Source organism: Pipistrellus kuhlii, unplaced genomic scaffold (genome assembly GCF_014108245.1).
Source record: "Pipistrellus kuhlii isolate mPipKuh1 unplaced genomic scaffold, mPipKuh1.p scaffold_m20_p_16, whole genome shotgun sequence".
In the NCBI taxonomy this organism is placed as follows: domain Eukaryota; kingdom Metazoa; phylum Chordata; class Mammalia; order Chiroptera; family Vespertilionidae; genus Pipistrellus; species Pipistrellus kuhlii.
The window spans coordinates 3,895,375-3,914,321 of NW_023425471.1; the positions used below are offsets into that span (position 1 = coordinate 3,895,375).

Below are 18,947 nucleotides of genomic sequence, written 5' to 3' on the forward strand. Positions count from 1 at the left end.
ATTTAGGATACTATCTGTCATGCACTGTAGGAAGAAATTCGGGGAAAGCTCACAAGAAAGGGACACACACACACACACACTCTTCTCAATAAAGGGGACAGACAGACACACATCCCTACCCAGGTTCTAAAAGAATAAAACAAACTTTATTTTCAAACTTTATTTTCTGCAAAGCCAATCAACAAGTGTTGGAGGGGAAAAGTGTAAAAGTTATTCTTGCATATTTGGGAACAGCAAGCACTTAGTTTCAGAAAACAAGAACTTAAAATATTTGAATCAAAGGCAGTACCCTGCTACTTGTATTTTAAAAGTGTCATGTTCTTAGCAACATTTCTTTCTTCCCTAAAAGCTACGATATGATACAGAACGCAATAGCTCACTTGAAAGTGCTAGAATCAGAAGGTAAAGAACGCCATATGCCATATGCCATCCCACTTAACATTTCCTACTATACAATGCTTTTTTTTTTTTTTTTTTTGCGCTTGATAAACCAAGCATTCATGTTAGCTTTACATTCAACAGAAACACTTCTCATACGAGTTTAAGATCCTTGCCCCTCCAGTTCCGAGGTTGTGACATCTGACTCTTCATCATTGTAAATATTTTCAGCCTGGAGATAACAACCAAATAAATTCATAGGTATAACTCCCCATGGTTTTTACAAGACTATCTAAAAATAGCATTTAATTATTCCAGATTTTTGGATTCATGGGGCAGTGTTTTTAGTGTTGGAAGTGGACACATCTTTAGAGTAGTTTAGTGGTTTTCCTTGTGTGTTCCCCACTCCTCCCCCCAACCCTCAACATTTAAATTTAACGAGGAAAGGCAGGCCAGTGTATAATTCCACATATACCCCTAGATGCCCAAGCACCATTTATTTAAATTATTGTTCATAAAAGGTGTTTCACAAAAGCATTGCAAGCATCATTTAGAGGGAGTGATATCCGAGGTTTATGAGGGTTGGTTAACACCTCACTGCCTCAGAGATGTCGGTCATATACTTAGTGCTAACCTTCAGAGTGCTCAGTACACTCGACATTTTCCTCCTTTATTCTTTTTTTAAATGTTATTTTTATTGATTTCAAAGAGGAAGGGAGGGAGAGAGAGAGAAAACATCAATGATGAGAGGGAATCACTGATTGGCTGCCTCCTGAACACCCCCCCACTGGGGATCGAGCCCGCAACCCGCGCATGTGCCCTTGGCTGGAATCGAACCTGGGACCCTTCAGTCCACAGGCCGTCGCAAACTGGTTGGGGCTCCTTTATTCTCCATGTGTATGACAACAGACACTGGGCATAGAGCAGTGACGTCAAGAGCCCAGTTGAAAAAGTAATGAAAATCACAGCACATGCTGTGACTACATCTGTTTATATACAGATACGTACAGAGATTTCTCCTAACTGGACAGATGAATATGTAACTAAAAATTGTCATTAAAATGGAGAAGGATTTTTAAAAATTAGTCCCTTTTTATAAATATCTGGTACAATATACATCTAGATTTTTGAAATATTTCTATTTTATCAGTAAATCTCTCCTTTACAAGATAGCCATTTAAGAGAAAAAATGCTTTAGCTCACCATTTGCCAGATCTGCATGATGTTATCCTCAGACACCGAGCAAATGACCCATGGCTCATTGGGGTTCCAGCTGAAGTCTGATATCTTGGCGGTGTGTCCTCCATGAATAAACTGTCAATAGGAACAACAAAAAAAGCCTTGGTTTCTTATCTTTAGCTAGAGCATCAGTCTTGCACCAGCAGGAGTGGGTGTCACTGTCCTGCAGTTTGGAGGGCGGGCACAGGCTTAGCACACCACCACATAAACCTCAACCTTCAAGGAGCTGCCAAGATAATTTGATCAGGAACAGGAGGGAGATGGGCACTATTGGCATCAAGGTTAGTTTCTAGGCAGGGAACTTAAAAATCCAGTCATTAACCATTTTCCCCACTGTTAGTGTTAAGGGTTTCTAATTGAATATCTGCTACCCCCAATAATCCCTCAAATATTACAATTGAAATCAATAAGGAGTTACTGTATACTGTTTCCCAGGAGCTTGAATTATTCTTAATGAAACATTGGCCAGAACCTACTGGGCTCTATTTCCTATTTTCAATAAATGTCAAACCCCAATTACAACAACCTCCAAGACCTCCAATTGGAAACTAAGAACTAGAAGTTTTGACTCAGATTCTATATACATGGGATCAATGATAGAATCCAATCTGCATGTGACATTTCATCTTGCATAAGAAAGCCAACATATACCAGGAGTTCAGGAGGCCCATCTTCCGCATCTTCTGCTGATTGTTCTTCTCCAATTTTGCTATTAAGAAAGAGCATAATGCTTTTGTTATTGAAATTCTTGCAGCATGAATGTTTGCAAAACCAGTGTCAGCCCAGAAAGCGCATCTTAAAGCACACAGTGGAAAAACATTTATATGCTGCTATCAATTAGTTTTTATAGTATTTGGTGGGAAAGTGGATTGTTTTTCTGGAAATGGGTAAGAGCTATTCATAATTGAAGCTGCAGAATATAATTTGTTAATATTAAAATTCATAATTTTCATTGTAGTGTTTACTACATTAGAATTAAAAGGAGAAAAGCATATAAGAAGCTACTCTTCACTCTTAAAGCCTTTTTCATTCCAGAAGTGAGAAATAATGACACATCAGTACCACATATCTGAAGAAATGACAACAAAGCAACTTTATGGAATGAATAAGCCAAGGGAAGGTTAAGTTCCCCCTCCCTCTCTCAAAACTTTCAATTTGTAGAAAATGCCAACAGCCCCAATAATGAAATCACTCTTAAGTGACAGACCACTTATCTAGCCCAAAGGTAGACTTTGTTAATAGAAACTGCTGGGGAAAAACACACAACCTTCTAAGTGATATTTTTTTCCTTCCCATAAAACCAAGCAAACTAACCAAACATGTGGGCCTGCTAGACAATTGTTTCTCCTCTCCCTATCAAGAGTATAACTGCTAAAACTGACCACTTTAATCTGTAATTTTATCTAATGTAATGTTAACAGTAAGCAGTCATACATGAATTTTAGGGATAATCCAGGTGCCAGGGTAGCAGACTTCTAAACCTTGCTGTAGCACCTCATACAGTCAGTATATATTTTTGTTTTATGTTTCTAATTTTACTACTAAAATTGTTTTCAAACGTACTCAAATAACAATGACAGCATTTTATGCTGCACTATCTATTCTGTACACTGAAGGATGGGGCTACTGTCTCGTATTAAGGCAGGTTTGGTTTTAATACACTAAAAACTCAGTCCACTTTAACACATTTACTACAGGCAGGAATAAAACTATTCTTTGGTCATTGAATGGCCACTCTGAGGTCAAGAACTGTAAAAAATGAAAACTATACAGTGCTCTGTGCTCTAAGAACATGAACTCTCTTGACAGCATGAGCTATGCTTATCCTGTCACTAAGTATATCCCCAGCAGTTACACAACCCACAGAAGCTCATCTGCCCGTTGAATCGACGAAAGCAGAGAAGAGCAAATGGCAGAGTCTCTGAGAAAGACTAGTCCTGCAGACGTGAGATCCCATGAGATGTTACAACACAAAAATGCACACCTCCCTCAACTTTAATCCTGAATATCAATAGAAAAATAAAACACTGCCTAAATTTATTTTACAACTCATTTGCTGATTTGCTTATGTCTTATAGAACAAAGATTCTTCAGGAAGGTACTTAAAATTTAACATTAGACTCATTAAACTGGGGTTAGCAAATTGCTCTACATTTATAAATTACATAATCTTAGATTAGCATATTTATATGCAGTTTCTCATCATCAGGTTCTGAGTTACCTTAAATCCCACACATTCAGGCGGCGATCAGTACCACTTGAAGCCAGAATAGTTTCGTTATGTGGAGACCAGTGGACCTAGCAATACATATTTGGAAATGTAGAAAGTCATCCATTCTAAGGTTTGTGGACACTGTCCTAATCCTCACCATTTTCCCATGATGTGTTCTGTATCCTCTCCTTGGCCTACAGCCCTCACCCTTCTTGTCCAATCCTGCCAAGTGCTCTTACATGGCCCATATCCCTGGCCTGCCTCCAGGAAGGATGCGCTCTTCAATCAGGGGAATTCAGCTAGGAGCCCAGTAATCTTACTCAGCCCCATAATTATCCCAAACTTTTAAATTTTTCAGTGAAGTGTATTTTGACCTATACAAATCTCTATTTGAAACATCATACAAGAAACTGTTTCACTGGAGGAGCCACCATGCTGACATACCTTAGCTAAAGAATCCTTGGATTTCACTAGCTTATCTGTTTTGCAAAACTTTTTCTTCTACTTATGAACTAACAGTCTTTCAAAAAGCTCCAAGTTATTTCCCACTAGTTAACTTACACAGAAGAGGAACTTTTTTTAAAAAAAGCAACATTCCATACCCATGATATAAAAGAAGAAAAAATTTTAATCCCCACCCCCTGCCAAAAAGTTACTAAAACCTGACATAAAGACACCAGAAGACTGTAACGTACCTGGAAAATTTCATCTTTATGAGATTCAAAGGTATGGAGCTTTAGTTTCAAATTACGCAGATCCCATAAAGCTACAGTCTGAAGAAAAACAAGTGAAAAGGAATTCATTTTTGCATTTTCCGTAAGAATTTTAAAATGTCTGATTACCGTACAAAACAACTGGGTTATATGGAAAAACATAAAAACCTTATCCGCAGAGCCAGTTGCGAGAATGAACTCGCTGTAGGGATTGAATGACAGGCAATTGACTTCAGCAGTGTGTGCATCCACCAGGTGGCTTGGCTTGGAGGTGGTATTGGATCTGGTGTCCCATCTAAAACACAAAGTTACGAGGCTCACAGGGAGGCCACTCGACTCTCCCCAACTTCTCCCTCAAGCTCATTTCCTCATCAACTCCACATCACCTCTACACTTGCCCCTTCAGACACCAACCACACCTAGAATTGGCAATTTAGACTTCCAACCGCTAAATGATATGTTCTAACCCTATGGAGAATAAACTAGGGCCGTTATTTTTGGTTTCTCATTTATTATAATACATTTCTGTCTTAATTTACCAAGCATACACAAAATATTGACAAAGCAGATAACAATTTGATACCTAAAACCCAGACTTGTCTAATTTCAGTATTTTGCCTTATTTACCTCCTGCAATGGTTCCTTTGAGATAAAAAGCATTCTAGATTGTTGAATGCAGCCCTGTGGCCATGCCCTGATATAATCATTCTCCTCCCTCATCTTCAAAAGTCACCCTGATCTCAATTTTGATATTTATCTCCATACCAAGCATGTTTGAGCTGTTTCTTTCTTTCTTAAAAGCCAGTTCATATTTTTTTTTTAAAAAAGGAATTAAACCACAGGCCACCACAATCACTGATGGTCATTCACCCTACACCACCACCCACTGAACTTTCAACCTTACATCATAAGCTTCTGATCATCAGCAACAGATCCAAACAGTGACTCGTGCAGCAGGTGCCAGGCCACATCCTCAACAACAGCCGAGTGGCCAGTAAAGATGGCTTTAGCATCCACAATTTTGCCTTCCTTTGGTCCAGCATTTATATCCCACAGACAGACAGTCTAAAGAAGGGGAGGGGGGAGAGGAATACACATAGAAGCCATAAAAGATTGAATTTAAATGCTAATATCTTATTTAAAATAACTTCATTAGAACAAAACTATCTATATATAAAAGTCTAAGTGACTGTTAGGACCGAACAACCAGAATGACTAGTCAACCAGTCACTATGATGCGCACTGACCACCAGGGGGCAGACATTCAATGCAGGACCTGCCCCCTGGTGGTCAGTGTGCTCCCAGAGCCAGCCAATCTCCCTTGGTCCCTCCCCACGGCCCGCAAACCTCTCAAGGCCCCTCCCCACCGCTGGCAGGCCCCGCCTGGCAGTCGGCCAGCTCCACCTGACAGCCAGCAGGCCCCAGCTGGCCCGGCCCCTATCGCCAGCCAGGCCTAGGGACCCCACCCATGCACGGATTTTGAGCACTAGATCTCTAGATTAACTCTATGAACGTTAGAAACAAACACGAGGGAGTGCACTATAAACCAAAGTGAAGTTTCATGAACAATAGTGTGTATCTATTAAGTGTAGATTCTATGATCCGAGAAGCAAAGGGCAAATAAAATACACTGTAATAGAGACATGCATGGGGAGACCAGCACATTGGCAGGCCAGAAACACTTGGATTAGAATTTCTACCAATATATAGTCAAGCATCTTAAATTCATCTAGGCTAGATTACAGAACACTGAGAACGCAGCATTTGGTATCCACTGAACTAGGGGTGTCGAACTCAATCAGAGAAGGGGCCAAAATCTAAAATCCAGCCTAAATCGCGGGCCGAATGGTTTACTGAACAGTCATAAACTGTCATTGTGATGGAAACGCAGCGGAGTGCAGTGATGACAGCGCGGTGCGGGCCACATTGCAAGGCCTGGCGGGACGGATTTGGCCCGCGGGCCTTGTGTTTGACACATGTGCACTGAACAGATGTGCATGTCCTAAATGTTCACACTAAGTTGGGAGACTGGTAATTGAAACGAAAACATGCCTAAATAAAAGGCAAAAGTCTTTGAACAAGCCCCTCATGGGAGGAACCACTGCAGACATCGGAAGTACGACAAGTGAATGACCCAGTAAGCCCTACTAGGCTATGAGAGGCCAGAGCTTGGGGCCTGCAGACAGACCCCTTGGCATGCTCTGCAAGCCCAAGGAGAGGCCATGGGGCCAGTAGGCTCTTGAAGATAGTCTTCTTTTGATATACCAACACACAAAAAATTAACAGGAAAGTCTTAAGCTTTATGAAAAACAAACACACACACAAAAAAAAACAAAAAACAAAAAAACTACAAGCTATAGGACACTGATTCTCATCCAACTGTGTAAAATATGAGGTAATTCCATTAAGGTATGTTCAAACTAGTTACACTGACACTGGTAATGGTTTAATTTGTTTTTAAATCACTTTCTTATCTGAAAGGGTTTCTGTAATTAAGCTATTTCCCAGAAGTAACAGCTATTTTCCAAGTAACAAAAAATTAGTACACGGGCCCTTAGTTTGTTGATATACACTGGGCCAATTAACTACTTTCAGTATTTTATTTTTATTTTTAAAAAAATATATATTTTGATATTTTACAGAGAGGAAAAGAGAGGGATAGAGAGTTAGAAACATCGATGAGAGAGAATTATCGATCAGCCGCCTCTTGCACACCCCCTGCTGGGGCTGTGCCCGCAACCAAAGTACATGCCCTTAACCGGAATCGAACCCGGGACCTTTCAGTCCGCAGGCTGACGCTCTATCCACTGAACCAAACTGGTTTCGGCTATTTTCAGTATTTTAAAAAGCCTAACAGAAACTACAATCAACAGAAATATAAAAATCTGTGATGTGACAGATCCTGTTCTAGGCATTGGGATATACTAAGGAAGACAAGAAATGTACTCTCAAAAAGCTGACAAAGTGCGGCCAAATTACATGAGCTCCAGAAGTCTACCCTTGGTTGGAGTCATTCCAAACACTTTCTGCTTATAATATGGAATCCATAAAGCTATGGGGCCGTTAAGTGGCATGAATGCTACAAACATGGATCTATAATACAATGAGATCTCTTTGCAGTTGTATGGTACTTTTAATTGTTAAAACAATTTATAATAAGAATGTTGAAGTAACTCAACAGGGAAAGATTTGTCTTTTCAACAAATGGTGGTGGGAAAACTGGATATCCATATGCAGAGAATGAAGTTGGACTCCTACCTCACACTATATATAAAAATTAACTCAAAATGGATCAAAGAACTAAATGTAAGAGTTAAAGTAAGTCTTAGAAAACATTGGTATAAATTTTTTTGATGCTGGGTTATATATGGTTTCTTAAGATACAATGCCAAGAGCATAAATGACAAAATAAAATACATAAACTGGGCTAAAAATTAAATACTTCTGTGTTTCAAAGAACATCATCAAAAAAGTGAAAAGAGCCGGAACCAGTTTGGCTCAATGGATAGAGCGTCGGCTTGGGGACTGAAGGGCCCCGGGTTTGATTCCGGTCAAGGGCATGTACCTTGGTTGTGGGCATATCCCCAGTAGGGGGTGTGCAAGAGGCAGCTGATCTATGACTCTCTCTCATCGATGTTTCTAACTCTTTCTCTCTCCCCCTTCCTCTCTGTACAAAAGTCAATAAAATATATTAAAAAAAAAAGTGAAAAGACAAGCCACAGAATAGGAGAACATTTTCTGAAATCATATATCTGATAAATCATGTATCTATTTAGAATATACAAAGAACCCTTACAATTCAACAATTAAAACTTCCCACAAAATTTAGCAATGGACAAAGGACTTAAATACTCATTTTCCCCAAGATATACAAGTGGCCCATAAGCACATGAAAAGATATTCATCATTAGTTGTCAGGGAAATGTAAATCAAAACCGCAACGAGGTACCACTTCACACCCACTAGGATGGCTATAATAAAAAAGACAGACAATAACAAGTGTTGGTGAGGGCACGGAGAAACTAGAACCCTGGTACATTGCTGGTGGGAATGTGAAGTGGTGCAGCTGCTTTGGAAAACAATTTGGCAGTTCTTCAATAAGTTAAACATAGAGTTACCATATGATCCAGTAATTCCACTCTTAGGTAATTAGCCAAGAGAAATTAAAACACATGTCCACACAAAACTTGTACAGAAATGTTCACAGCAACAGGATTCAAAATAGCTCCAAAGTGGAAGAAAGCCAAATGTCTAACTGATAAGTGAATAAAACTATAGTATATCATTATGATGAAATATTACTCAGCTATAAAAATGGGGTACTGACATATGCTTCAACACAGATGACATTATGCTAAGTGAAGGAAGCCAAACATAAATCGCCACATAAATTATGATTGCATTTGTATGAAATATTAAGGAGAGACAAATCTACAGAGATAGAAAATAAATTAATAGTTTCCAGGAGCTGTGAGAAGGATGGACTGAGGAAAGACTGCTAATGGGTATGAAGTTTCTTTTTGTGACATTTTATGAAGATATTTTTGAATTATATAGTGATGATTTCACAGATTTGTAAATACACTAAATCCCACAGAACTGTACACAAACAGAAAACAAAATAAAATGTTATTTATATTACTCAGGCCTCACAAATACTTCATAGTTTCTATTACACGAGTAGAGTAGAAAGAATAGGTTTCTTACATGGTCGTCAGATGCACTTAGCAGATGTCCACTCAAATTAGAATTCCAGGAAAGACCGTAGCCTTCCTTCTGATGGCCTCTCAGCCTAAGATCAGGATTACACTCTCCACTTGGGTCTAAAGAAAAGAAGAAACACATTAACTACCAGTTACTGGTTTACTGGAATCGGTAAGAGCAAAGCCTGACCTGAGTGAGCCATAACATTTATTTATGCTTGGAATAGCACTGCATACACACAAGGACTTGGTCTGACCCAAAGTTGCCTTGGAAAGCTGTTCTGTGTGCTTCATTCCAAATTTTCAACACAAACCAGGTCTCACACTCATAAAACAACCGGTTCCTTTGCAAAGCCTAGTACTAGTTCTAACACAAAATACTGAAAACTATAGCTATTCTACAAATTTGTGCAATGACAAACCGCCTCACCTCTGGGTCAGTTTTTAAAAAAAATTTTTATAAGGAAAGAGATAACATAGCAGGTCTGGTTGCTCAGTCCTTGCAAATATCTGGGATAGCCTGTAACCATGACTGACCCTTAGCCAGCTCCTGGGAATGTGACCCTCACAAAATTATTCATGTCACTAAGAACGAAGTTTTATAAGCCCAGAGCAGTAGGGCATGCAGTGGCAGCGTGTTAAGACTTGTAGGATTGTTTAGCAAGATTCATGATTATTACCACTGCTGGGGTCCTGACTTTCCCGTACCGTGACTGGTCATAAAGCGAGATGTGCCTATGTAACCAGATCTCCATAAAAACTCCAGATCCTGAGATTCAAAGGGGCTTCCCTGGGCAGAGACATTAGCACGTGCCCCTGTCGTTTGCTGCTACAGAGAATGTGTGCTCTCTGTGGCCACAGCAGGGAAGGATTCAGGAGCCTATATGCCTGACCTGTATCTATTTCCTTCTGCTTTTGCTCTATAGAGTTTGCTGCCAGGAGTCAAATCTGCTGCGAGGTCCTTCTGTTAAATCACTGAAATCAAGCGTGGTTATTGGACCTACAAAACCGTTTTTAAACCTTGAAAAATTGTAGTGTAGACTAGTTTGAATGACTTCAAAGCAGTTATTTGGAATCAAGCAAGAATGGTCAAGCAACGGCTTGGCTTTTACCTGGTTTAGCAGGGTGCTTTGTATAGTCAAAAACCAGCACGTCAGAAGATGGTGTCTTTGTAGCGATGATGTGAGGATTCTGCGGCATGTAACGAGCACGGTTTACTTCGCCTTCGTGATTGATTTTAATTTCACATTCAATTTTTCCTGTTACAGAACCAAAGCCACCAAATTCTAATGTGAGAAGAAAGAAATAAACACATACACTCACAGTTAAAGTCCACCAATCGATTTAATCAACCCAGTAGATTTTAATTTGACAGACTACAACACAAATTGGTGCGAGCGAACACCAAAGTATTGGTTCACTTGCCACTTGGAATTAATTTCTTCTCAAAGTCCATTTGTGTTAGAAAATATTGAGAGCTGTTTTATGCAAGTTAATTCAGCTCCATCTTGGATCCAAAACAATTAAAAATTGCCCTCTTTCACGTCTGAAGATGATGTACTCATTCACTAAAATGTAAATAACCACATAATAAACACACTTCAGCTTTTTAGTGCAAGTACAACTAACTCAGAAGTGCTGCAGTGAATGAGCATTCTAGGTTTCAAGACAGGGAAGGTTTCACCCACAGGAGTATAAACACTCCTGAGTCTAAAGTAAAAAAAATATCCTCAAATAGGATATCCATGCCTACTAGTTGTCACCCAAATCTAAGGAACACATACATGCTAGTTCCACCAGCATACTTGGTTCAACTGCTAGCAGAATGCCGACACTAAAACGAGGGAGCTTAACCTTTCTATCTGATGTGGGGATAAGACCATAGTGTGAAATGGTTATATAAAGGCCCTAGAGAAATAACAAAGCCACATAAGAACTAATGTAATGTCTGGGAAACAGCAAGATGATAGCAGAAAGAATAAAAGTAGAGAACATGTAAGCAGATGATAGCAAACAAGAACATTTTCTTTTTTTTGTATTCATAGATAAAAACTTGAATTAGTTGCCGACACCAGAAGTTCGGGGAGGCTTCACATTATAATTGTTATTTTTCCCTGACATATCTTGCTGCTTCTGTGCACATTCCTTTTCAGCTCACCGTGTCTCTGGTCAAGAGAATACTCACTCAAATGCCCAATGGAGCCAGGCAGGTAACAAGTCAAACAGCCTGGGTGGGACCGGGTGAAAACACGCTGAGAGCAGTAACCCATTTCTCAGTTTCAGCCAGCTTTTTCGATGTGGGAATGTTTCAGGAACATCAGCTCCCATGGCTCATACCAGAATTTAGCCACTCTTCTCCACGGCAAATGTTAGCTTCCTATTTCTGTGTAGCTGAAAATCATCTCCCATCCCACAACTCCTCCTCTCACACAACCACGAGATCCCCTCTTTCACTCTCCGCATTTCCCTGCCCATCGTGTCAATGGAAGAAATGTGCCAAAGAACTCTTACCATTTGCACAGCATGGATGGACCTGGAGAGGCTTATGCTAAGCAAAATAAACCAGTCAAAGAAAGATCGCACAATCTCATTCATAGGTGGAATCGAATGAACAACATAAATTTATGAACATATTATAGAGATCTAGAAGCATCGAACAGACTGTCAAACCTCAGAGGGAAGGCAGGGGAGGGTGGGTGGAAAGAGATCAACCAATGAACTTTAATGCATATATGCTTAACCCATGGGCACAGACAGTAATGTGGTGAAGGCCTGGGGCAGGCTAGGAGAGGTCAACGGAGAAAAAAGGGGACATATGTAATAACTTTCAACAATAAAGATTTAAAAAAAGGGAAAAGTGCCTCCCCTTTCCTAAGACTATCCCTCCAGATTACTTTATCTCTTATCTCCCGAGAGCCTGTTCAAAACCTGCCCCTTCCCCCATGGACTCCAAGGGTTCCTTCTAACCTTTCTCCCATCAAGATATTCAAGTTTGCCAGCTCCTTTAGATATACTCCAACTGCCTCTAAGAAGAATGAATAAACTAATGTTTAATCACAACGGAATACTATGCAGCAATTAAAATAATAAGATAGATATCTACATGATATACATTAAAAAATAATATTGAATGGCCTGGCCGGATGGCTCAATTGGTTGGAGCATTGTCCAGTACATAAAAAAGGTTGTGGGTTTGATCACCAGTCGGGACACACACTGGAGGCAACCGATTGGTATTTCTCTCTCCCCCTGTTCCTCTCTAAGTAAATTTAATAAACATATCTTCAGGTGAGAATTAAAAAATATCTATTCTTAAAAATAATATTAAATGAAAAAAAGCAAGCTGCAAAAGAAGATTATGCGTATTTACTATCGCATAAGTAATAAAAATATCAACAGTTGAAGATGGCACACTAATTTCAGGACAGCGAATTCTGGAGAGGGAGGAATGGAGTACGGGTGATGGGACTTGAGCTGTAATGCGCTATTTTCACTAAGACAAGAACCTAAAGCAAGAACTAGGAAATGGTAAAAACTATTAAATCATTTGAGGCTGTGCAGTAAGCAACAGGTCTGGTTGCTTAACCCTCAGAGCTGTGAGGGACACTGGGACCATGACTGACCCTTCGCCGAGTCCTGGGAACATGGATTAAGAATGTTCTCGGTGTCACTGATGGGTTGATGATTTTTGTGGTGTACATCTGGTTCAATGGACTGTGCCGTACCAGTCTGTCAGGGCTGCTGCGCACAAATATCAACATTGACGATACGCTCCTGGTTTCATGACTGGGGTCCCGAGTTTCAGTGTCATGGCTGGCTGCCTGAAGGACAGGATGTGCCTATGAAACCAGCCCCCCATGAGAGCCTCAGACCTTGTCATTAGAATGGGTTTTCCTGGGCAGACACTGCTCGTTTCCCTGTCGTTTGCTGCCAGAGAGAAAGCACATCCTGTGCAGCCCTAAAGGAGACTTGTAACAGACCTCCCTGGACTCCCTGATGCATATCTTGTTCCCGTCCTGCTGCTTCTGTTCTGTACTGTTTATTGTAACAAACTTTAGCCACGAGTATAATTTGTTCTCAAGTCTTGTGAATCTTCCCAGCAAAAGCACCAGAACTTGGTTGGAACTTGGGTGGTCAGGGGGATATCAAAGCAGGGGAATGTACGTATGTACGTTCGGAGGGAAAAAATCACCAATGAAGTCAATAGTTTCCATAAGAACCCTCACTATGAACTGATTTAACTGGTATGTATGCCTCCTGCCTTTTTCTATGCACCCAGTCACCCGGTTTATCTTGGACACTTTTCCATACCGGTGCTGACAGATTTATCTCATTTTTAGAATTACTGCACAATATTTCAAACATGCACCCTACTGTGTTTAATTTCCTATGAACTACTGTCTGGGTTGTTTTGCTCGGGTGATCCTAATATTTCTGTCAACCCTACAAATAATGCTACTGTGGAATCTTTGTGCGCCTGTGGCAAGAAGTTCCGTAGAATAGAGTCCTAGGAGTTAAACTGCTGGACCAAAAGAGATTAGTACAAAGTTTTACTAGCATGTAATTGGAAAAAGGCTTAAGACAGCAATACTGGAATGTATGGTATACCTACCACCCTTTTCGCTGTCACAGTGGGAAGCATCAAACTGTGCATCATCATTCGGAATATGGACTCGAGCAACCACGAGATGATTCTGCTCATCAGACGTGTGAGTCCCCAGCACTAGCCAGTGAAGGGCATAATCCTTTCCTTCTGGTCTGTTTGGAGAAGAAAATAAGTCACACTAATCCTTCCTATAAGAAATCAGTTGTCTCAACAATAAAGATAAAATTGAAAACATAATTTAATTCAGTTAATCACTGATCCCTGTACTACTAAATAATGAGTTCTCACCTAAAAAATACCTTCAACTTTAACACACTACATGTTTCTGATTTCCCAATAAGAGGCAACAAGGTAAGAATGGAAAGAATAAGGTGTTGGGTCAGAAAAACTGGGTTTAAGTCCTGGCTCAAACTAAAATTAGCTACACGCAGTTTCTTAAATCACAACTTCCCCGTGGACCTCAGTTTCTTCACTTAAACAGATTATAAGTGCAAATGGCATGATGTGAAAACCCCCTATTTACATTTATGGTGCTAAAGCTTATGAAATGGGCCTTCTCAATTTTACAGGATGTGTGTGTGTGTGTGTGTCTTTATTGCCTACTTCTATGGAAACCGATTTGAGGCTAAAGAACTCTTGGCACTTTGGTCCAAACAGTGATTTTTGCATCTGCATCTATTAACAATGGCTTTCCCCTTTGTATATCTGAATAGCAATTTCACCAGTATCCCTTGGTTCCACTTCAGTGGAGGGCCGAGAAGTAGGGCTCTGGGCCCCAACACTAGACATGTTAAGCTATTTATCTGTTTCTCAACTTCAGTTGTACAAAGGATTCAGTTTATATTTTAAAAAAGGTTTGCCCGGCCCGCATGGCTCAGTGGTTGCCTGTTGACCTATGAACCAGGAGGTCACAGTTCGAGTCCCAGTGTGGAGGCATGCGAAGGCAACCCACAGATGATTCTCTTATCATTAATGTTTCTCTCTTTCTCTCCCTTCCTCTCTGAAAAAAATAAAAATATATTTTAAAAAAGAATTGAGAGTTACTTTTAGGCATGGAACTTAGTAATAATTAAAAAATACAAAATGAAATTTTACCAAAATATGTGTTAAAGTTAAAAAAAACACACCACACAATAAATATGCACCCAACTCCAAGAACAGAATAAGGTGGCCACAGCCAAGTAATAGCAGCTTGCTGGAAAAAAGACATGAATCTTAGTTGATGTATGCTTAGTGGCCAAATATATGAAGCAGTCATCAAGAGGGAAAAATGGGGGAGTGGTGGGCGTTTGTACTACTCTCAACAATAAAAATTTAAAAAAGGGAAATTAATTCCACTTTAGAGGAACTTATATGGGGAGGGGGGAGGCAATGCGCATGACCATTCACCCACTTATTTTTTTGCTGGAAAAACCACACTTGGAAAATTAGGCTCTAGGCAATGTACTTTAGGAGAACTTAGATAAAATGAAGCCTTTCCAGGGAAGAGTGGCTCAACATGAAAAGCAAATTAAACATATCTCACCAGAACCACTTGAAAATAAATAGGAATGCTTGAAAGGAGGCACCAAAGAGCAATGTTAACGCTGACATTAAAAAAAAAAAAAAAGGGAAGTGATTTGTTTTTTTTATGGGGTTAAGCAGAAAAACGAAGAACAACAGGTAAAAGTTCCATCACAGGACCTTTCTAAGGAGCACAGCTCCAGGATGGCATGGAGGACCTGAAAAGGTTCTCTGGAATCTAAAGCTCAACGATTCTGGTTTCCCAACTCAATCATAATACTGGGATTTTTCTTTTTACTGCAAATCTTCTCATCTCCCATTCTTAAAACACAAGCCTATTTTCCCCAGCCAGTTATTACTATGCTATATCCCTCCAATACTGGATACACCGAAGGCTGCAGAAGACTAATGAGTAGCCAACATTTCTACTGCTTTGTATAGGGACAAAATACAATCACAGCCCCTTCATACACCAAACAGAACCCTGCAGAGCACACACACAGCCATGCTTGCAGGCTGGCTGGCATTTTCCTGCATTCCCAAAGCTACTGCAGGCCCCACAGCCAGATTCTACTTCTTCGTATGCAAAGACCACTAGGGAACATAGTCTTTTCCTGCTAAGTTCTTACTTCCATAAAATCAGTATCTGGGATAAAAACATATGCATCTATTATCTTTACAAAATATTTACACAGAACACATTATAGGTAACATTTTAAAAAGACTTCAGTAAGCAGATTTCACTGAAATCCAAATGGAGAAACAATCATTCTATCCTAACAAATTATTTCTGAATAGGAAGGGGTGGGAGAACCAGCATCAGTCACCACTTACTGGGTACCTCACTCTGCACCAGCACTTTAACATGCACAATTTTATTGAATTCTCTCCAAAGCAGGCAGTCAGCATGATCAACACCTCCATTACCAGACCAGACAACGGGAACAGAAACTGATCAACTTACACTAATTCCCAAATTCTTAGTAAAGAAGCAGGGGGCAGTATTCAAACTTAGGTTTGAGTCATCAAAACCCCAGCTTTTCTAGAGCTTGATTAATCCTCATTAAAGTATATGCTCATAATACCAAAGTTTAATGCACTTCTAAGTACATGTCCAAGTTCCTACTAGAAAAAAAGTCCAAATAAGTGAGAAAGGTAGTCTAGTGCAGGGATTGCCTCAACTCTGGGGCTATATGTTTTGGTTTTAAAAGTGTGCTTCACCACTAGCCACCTGTGTGATCTCGGGCATGCTATTTCATATATTAGCCTACAATTCCACATCCGTAAAATAATGTAAGAAGTACTAATCCAAAGTATTGTTTTTTTGCTTGAAATTGGTTGTTTTTAAAATTTTTTTTGTTTAAAGTATTACATATAGCAGTACATATATCTCCTTTTACTTGTTTTTAATAGTAAGCCAAAAAATAAGACATAAAACTCTATAGATGGGTCAGGCTCTGCTCTAAGAGCTTAGTAAATGTCAGCAATTACTACCAGAGAAATTTTAGAAATGGCTGGAAAGAACGCTCTCATGAAGACCAACAGTGACCTCAAAGTGTGTTTCATACTATAAGCCAATACCACTTTTTCAGCGAACTGCTGCTGAATTCTTTTTCCTTTTGCCAATTCAAATATATTCATTTGGGGGGCTGGTTGCTTTGTAAAAAATTCATCAAGCCATATGCTTATGATTTGTGCATTTCTCTGTACATATGATATTTTTCAATAAAGTTGCAAAGAAACCCATCCCTCTGGGCTCAGAAATGCTGTTCTATATTTAAGCCCAAGAAATGTCAAGTGTATCTGCTGCTTCCTACAAACGTGAGTCTCACGACGGATTCTCCTATTTGAATATCATACTTACCCCTCAGGAATCATCCCATAAAATCACTTAAGTTAGTGTTGACAATAAGTCACCTGTCCCCTCACCCCAGGGCTAAACTGATTACCCGCTTACGTTCTACGTATACCATTCCCAAAGAAGGAGATTCAGGACAACAGTTCAATTTGTGCAAAATAAGTTGCCAGGAACCCTTACTTAGTCACTTCAGGAAGCCACTGAACCGTAAGACTGGGCCACTGAAGAGCATGGGTCATAACCAGGTCATACAGAAACGGCGTGTTCTTCTTCCAGATCTTATATTCTTCGTTGATGACACGCTCCTCCACAGTATCTTCGAACACTGGAATTTGGAGAAATGAAGTGGCTAAGAGGGATCGAAGTCAGAAGCTGCGCACGGACCCTGGAGGTCACCTCGAGATGGCCACACCTCGCCTATACTTTCTCGTTGCGTCTCATTTGAACGCGGACAACTAACCGCCCCTGCAGAGCGTGCGGAGGATCGGAACACCAGGAAGCGGATTTTTTTGCACTTTGCGATCAATGCCGCCTGCGCACTCAGACCTGGGGAGGGAATCGCACGCACACCCAAAGTGCTGTGCTGGTTGCAGCTATTCGCACCTGTTCTGAGATGACGACCCCTAAGTAGAGGGGCTCTGCGACCCACCCGGGGAGCCAAATCCACGTGCGGCGGAAAGCCAGCGACCCGCTCCCCCCCTCCCCCACCGAGCGAGGCCTCCGCTGCCACGAAGCCGCCGCGGGCAGCCATAGGCCGGCGGCTTCCAGAATCCCCCGGACGGACGGGGGCCGCGACCCCGAGGCGCTTGGCGCGCGCGCGCGCGCGTGAAAGCGCCGCTGTGCTCGCTTTCGGGCTGCGAAGGCCGCCTCCGCTGGGGGGGGGGGGAGGGGGAGAGGGCGCCGGAGGGAGCGCCGCAGCCGGAGGGGGGTGGGGGGTGGGGGAGGGAAGGGGCTCAACTCGCGGCCCCGCACGGGGCTCCGGAAGTGCTTGGAGCCCGGAGCGCTCACGGCCGCGTCCCGCGGAGGCCCCCGAGGGCGCGCGCCCAGCCCGGCGCCGGCCCCGCCCCCTGCCCCGCACGCCAGTTCGCGCCTTTCTCCGGCGCGTGCCGCGGCCTCGCGCGCCCGCCGCCCCCCGCCGCCCCGGCGCGCGCCGCCCCGCGGGGCCTCTTACTCTCTTTACTCGCCATCTTGCGTCGGGTCGTTCGCCCCTGGCCGCCGCCTCAGACTCCCCTCTCCGGTACAGAGCAGCCCAACCGCAGGCGCTCCTGCCTCTCCCGGGCGCGCCGCACGCTCGTCGCTTTCGAAGCCCGAGCTGTGCTTCGAGGCCTGGGGGCTCCCCAGACGCCGCGTCCTTCTCTGCCGCCTCCTCCCCGCTCGCGGGTACCGAGGACTGAGGCGCTCTCCTCTCTCTCCAAACTTGGAACGAGACTTTTCAACCCGCGCCTTCCAGCCCGCCCAGGCAGCTGAGCGCAGGCGCATCCGCTCTGGGAAAAGTAAGAGGCGGCGGGGGGGCGGGCCTGGGAGCCGACGGCCTGTGCGTCTCCGCCAATGGCGTGCGGCGGGCAGGCTTCACGCGGCGTTCGGAGGCGGCTTCTGGCGGGTGGGCGGGGCGTCGCGCGGCAGGAAGTCGGCGGGGCGCAGGCGCGAGGACTCGCCCGACGCTCCCAGGGCTGGGCGCGGGGGCGGAAGGGGGTGCGCGGGGGTGGGGCGAGTGGTGGCTCAGCTTGCAAGTTGC

At 42.2% G+C, this 18,947-nt stretch overlaps 1 protein-coding gene across 2 annotated transcripts; it reads right to left on the reverse strand.

Moving 5' to 3' along the window:
- Window positions 1–297: 297 nt before the first annotated feature.
- On the reverse strand, window positions 298–18,697 carry RBBP7 (RB binding protein 7, chromatin remodeling factor). Of its 2 annotated transcripts, none has more exons than XM_036439579.2 (12): window positions 18,384–18,697; window positions 17,393–17,537; window positions 13,858–14,003; window positions 10,358–10,504; window positions 9,250–9,365; window positions 5,447–5,607; window positions 4,711–4,837; window positions 4,525–4,602; window positions 3,839–3,915; window positions 2,269–2,326; window positions 1,582–1,692; window positions 298–610 (listed from the first exon to the last, which is right to left on the reverse strand). In XM_036439579.2, exons 1-12 carry the CDS (start codon window positions 18,397–18,399, stop codon window positions 542–544), a joined length of 1,251 nt encoding a protein of 416 aa, XP_036295472.1. In that variant the 5' UTR covers window positions 18,400–18,697; the 3' UTR covers window positions 298–541. The 2 variants fall into 2 exon arrangements, with proteins under 2 accessions (XP_036295472.1, XP_036295471.1); XM_036439578.2 differs by having other exon boundaries at window positions 10,358–10,531.
- Window positions 18,698–18,947: the final 250 nt, after the last annotated feature.

What these genes read in the sequence shown, in the direction of transcription:
- RBBP7 (XM_036439578.2), bottom strand. An exon ending in AAAGCACCCTGCTAAACCAG is followed by an intron (nt 9,366 to 10,357) that starts GTAAAAGCCAAG and finishes TCTTTTCTTTAG; the next exon opens with ACCCAAGTGGAGAGTGTAAT. An exon ending in ATGGGCCTCCTGAACTCCTG is followed by an intron (nt 1,693 to 2,268) that starts GTATATGTTGGC and finishes TCCTATTGACAG; the next exon opens with TTTATTCATGGAGGACACAC.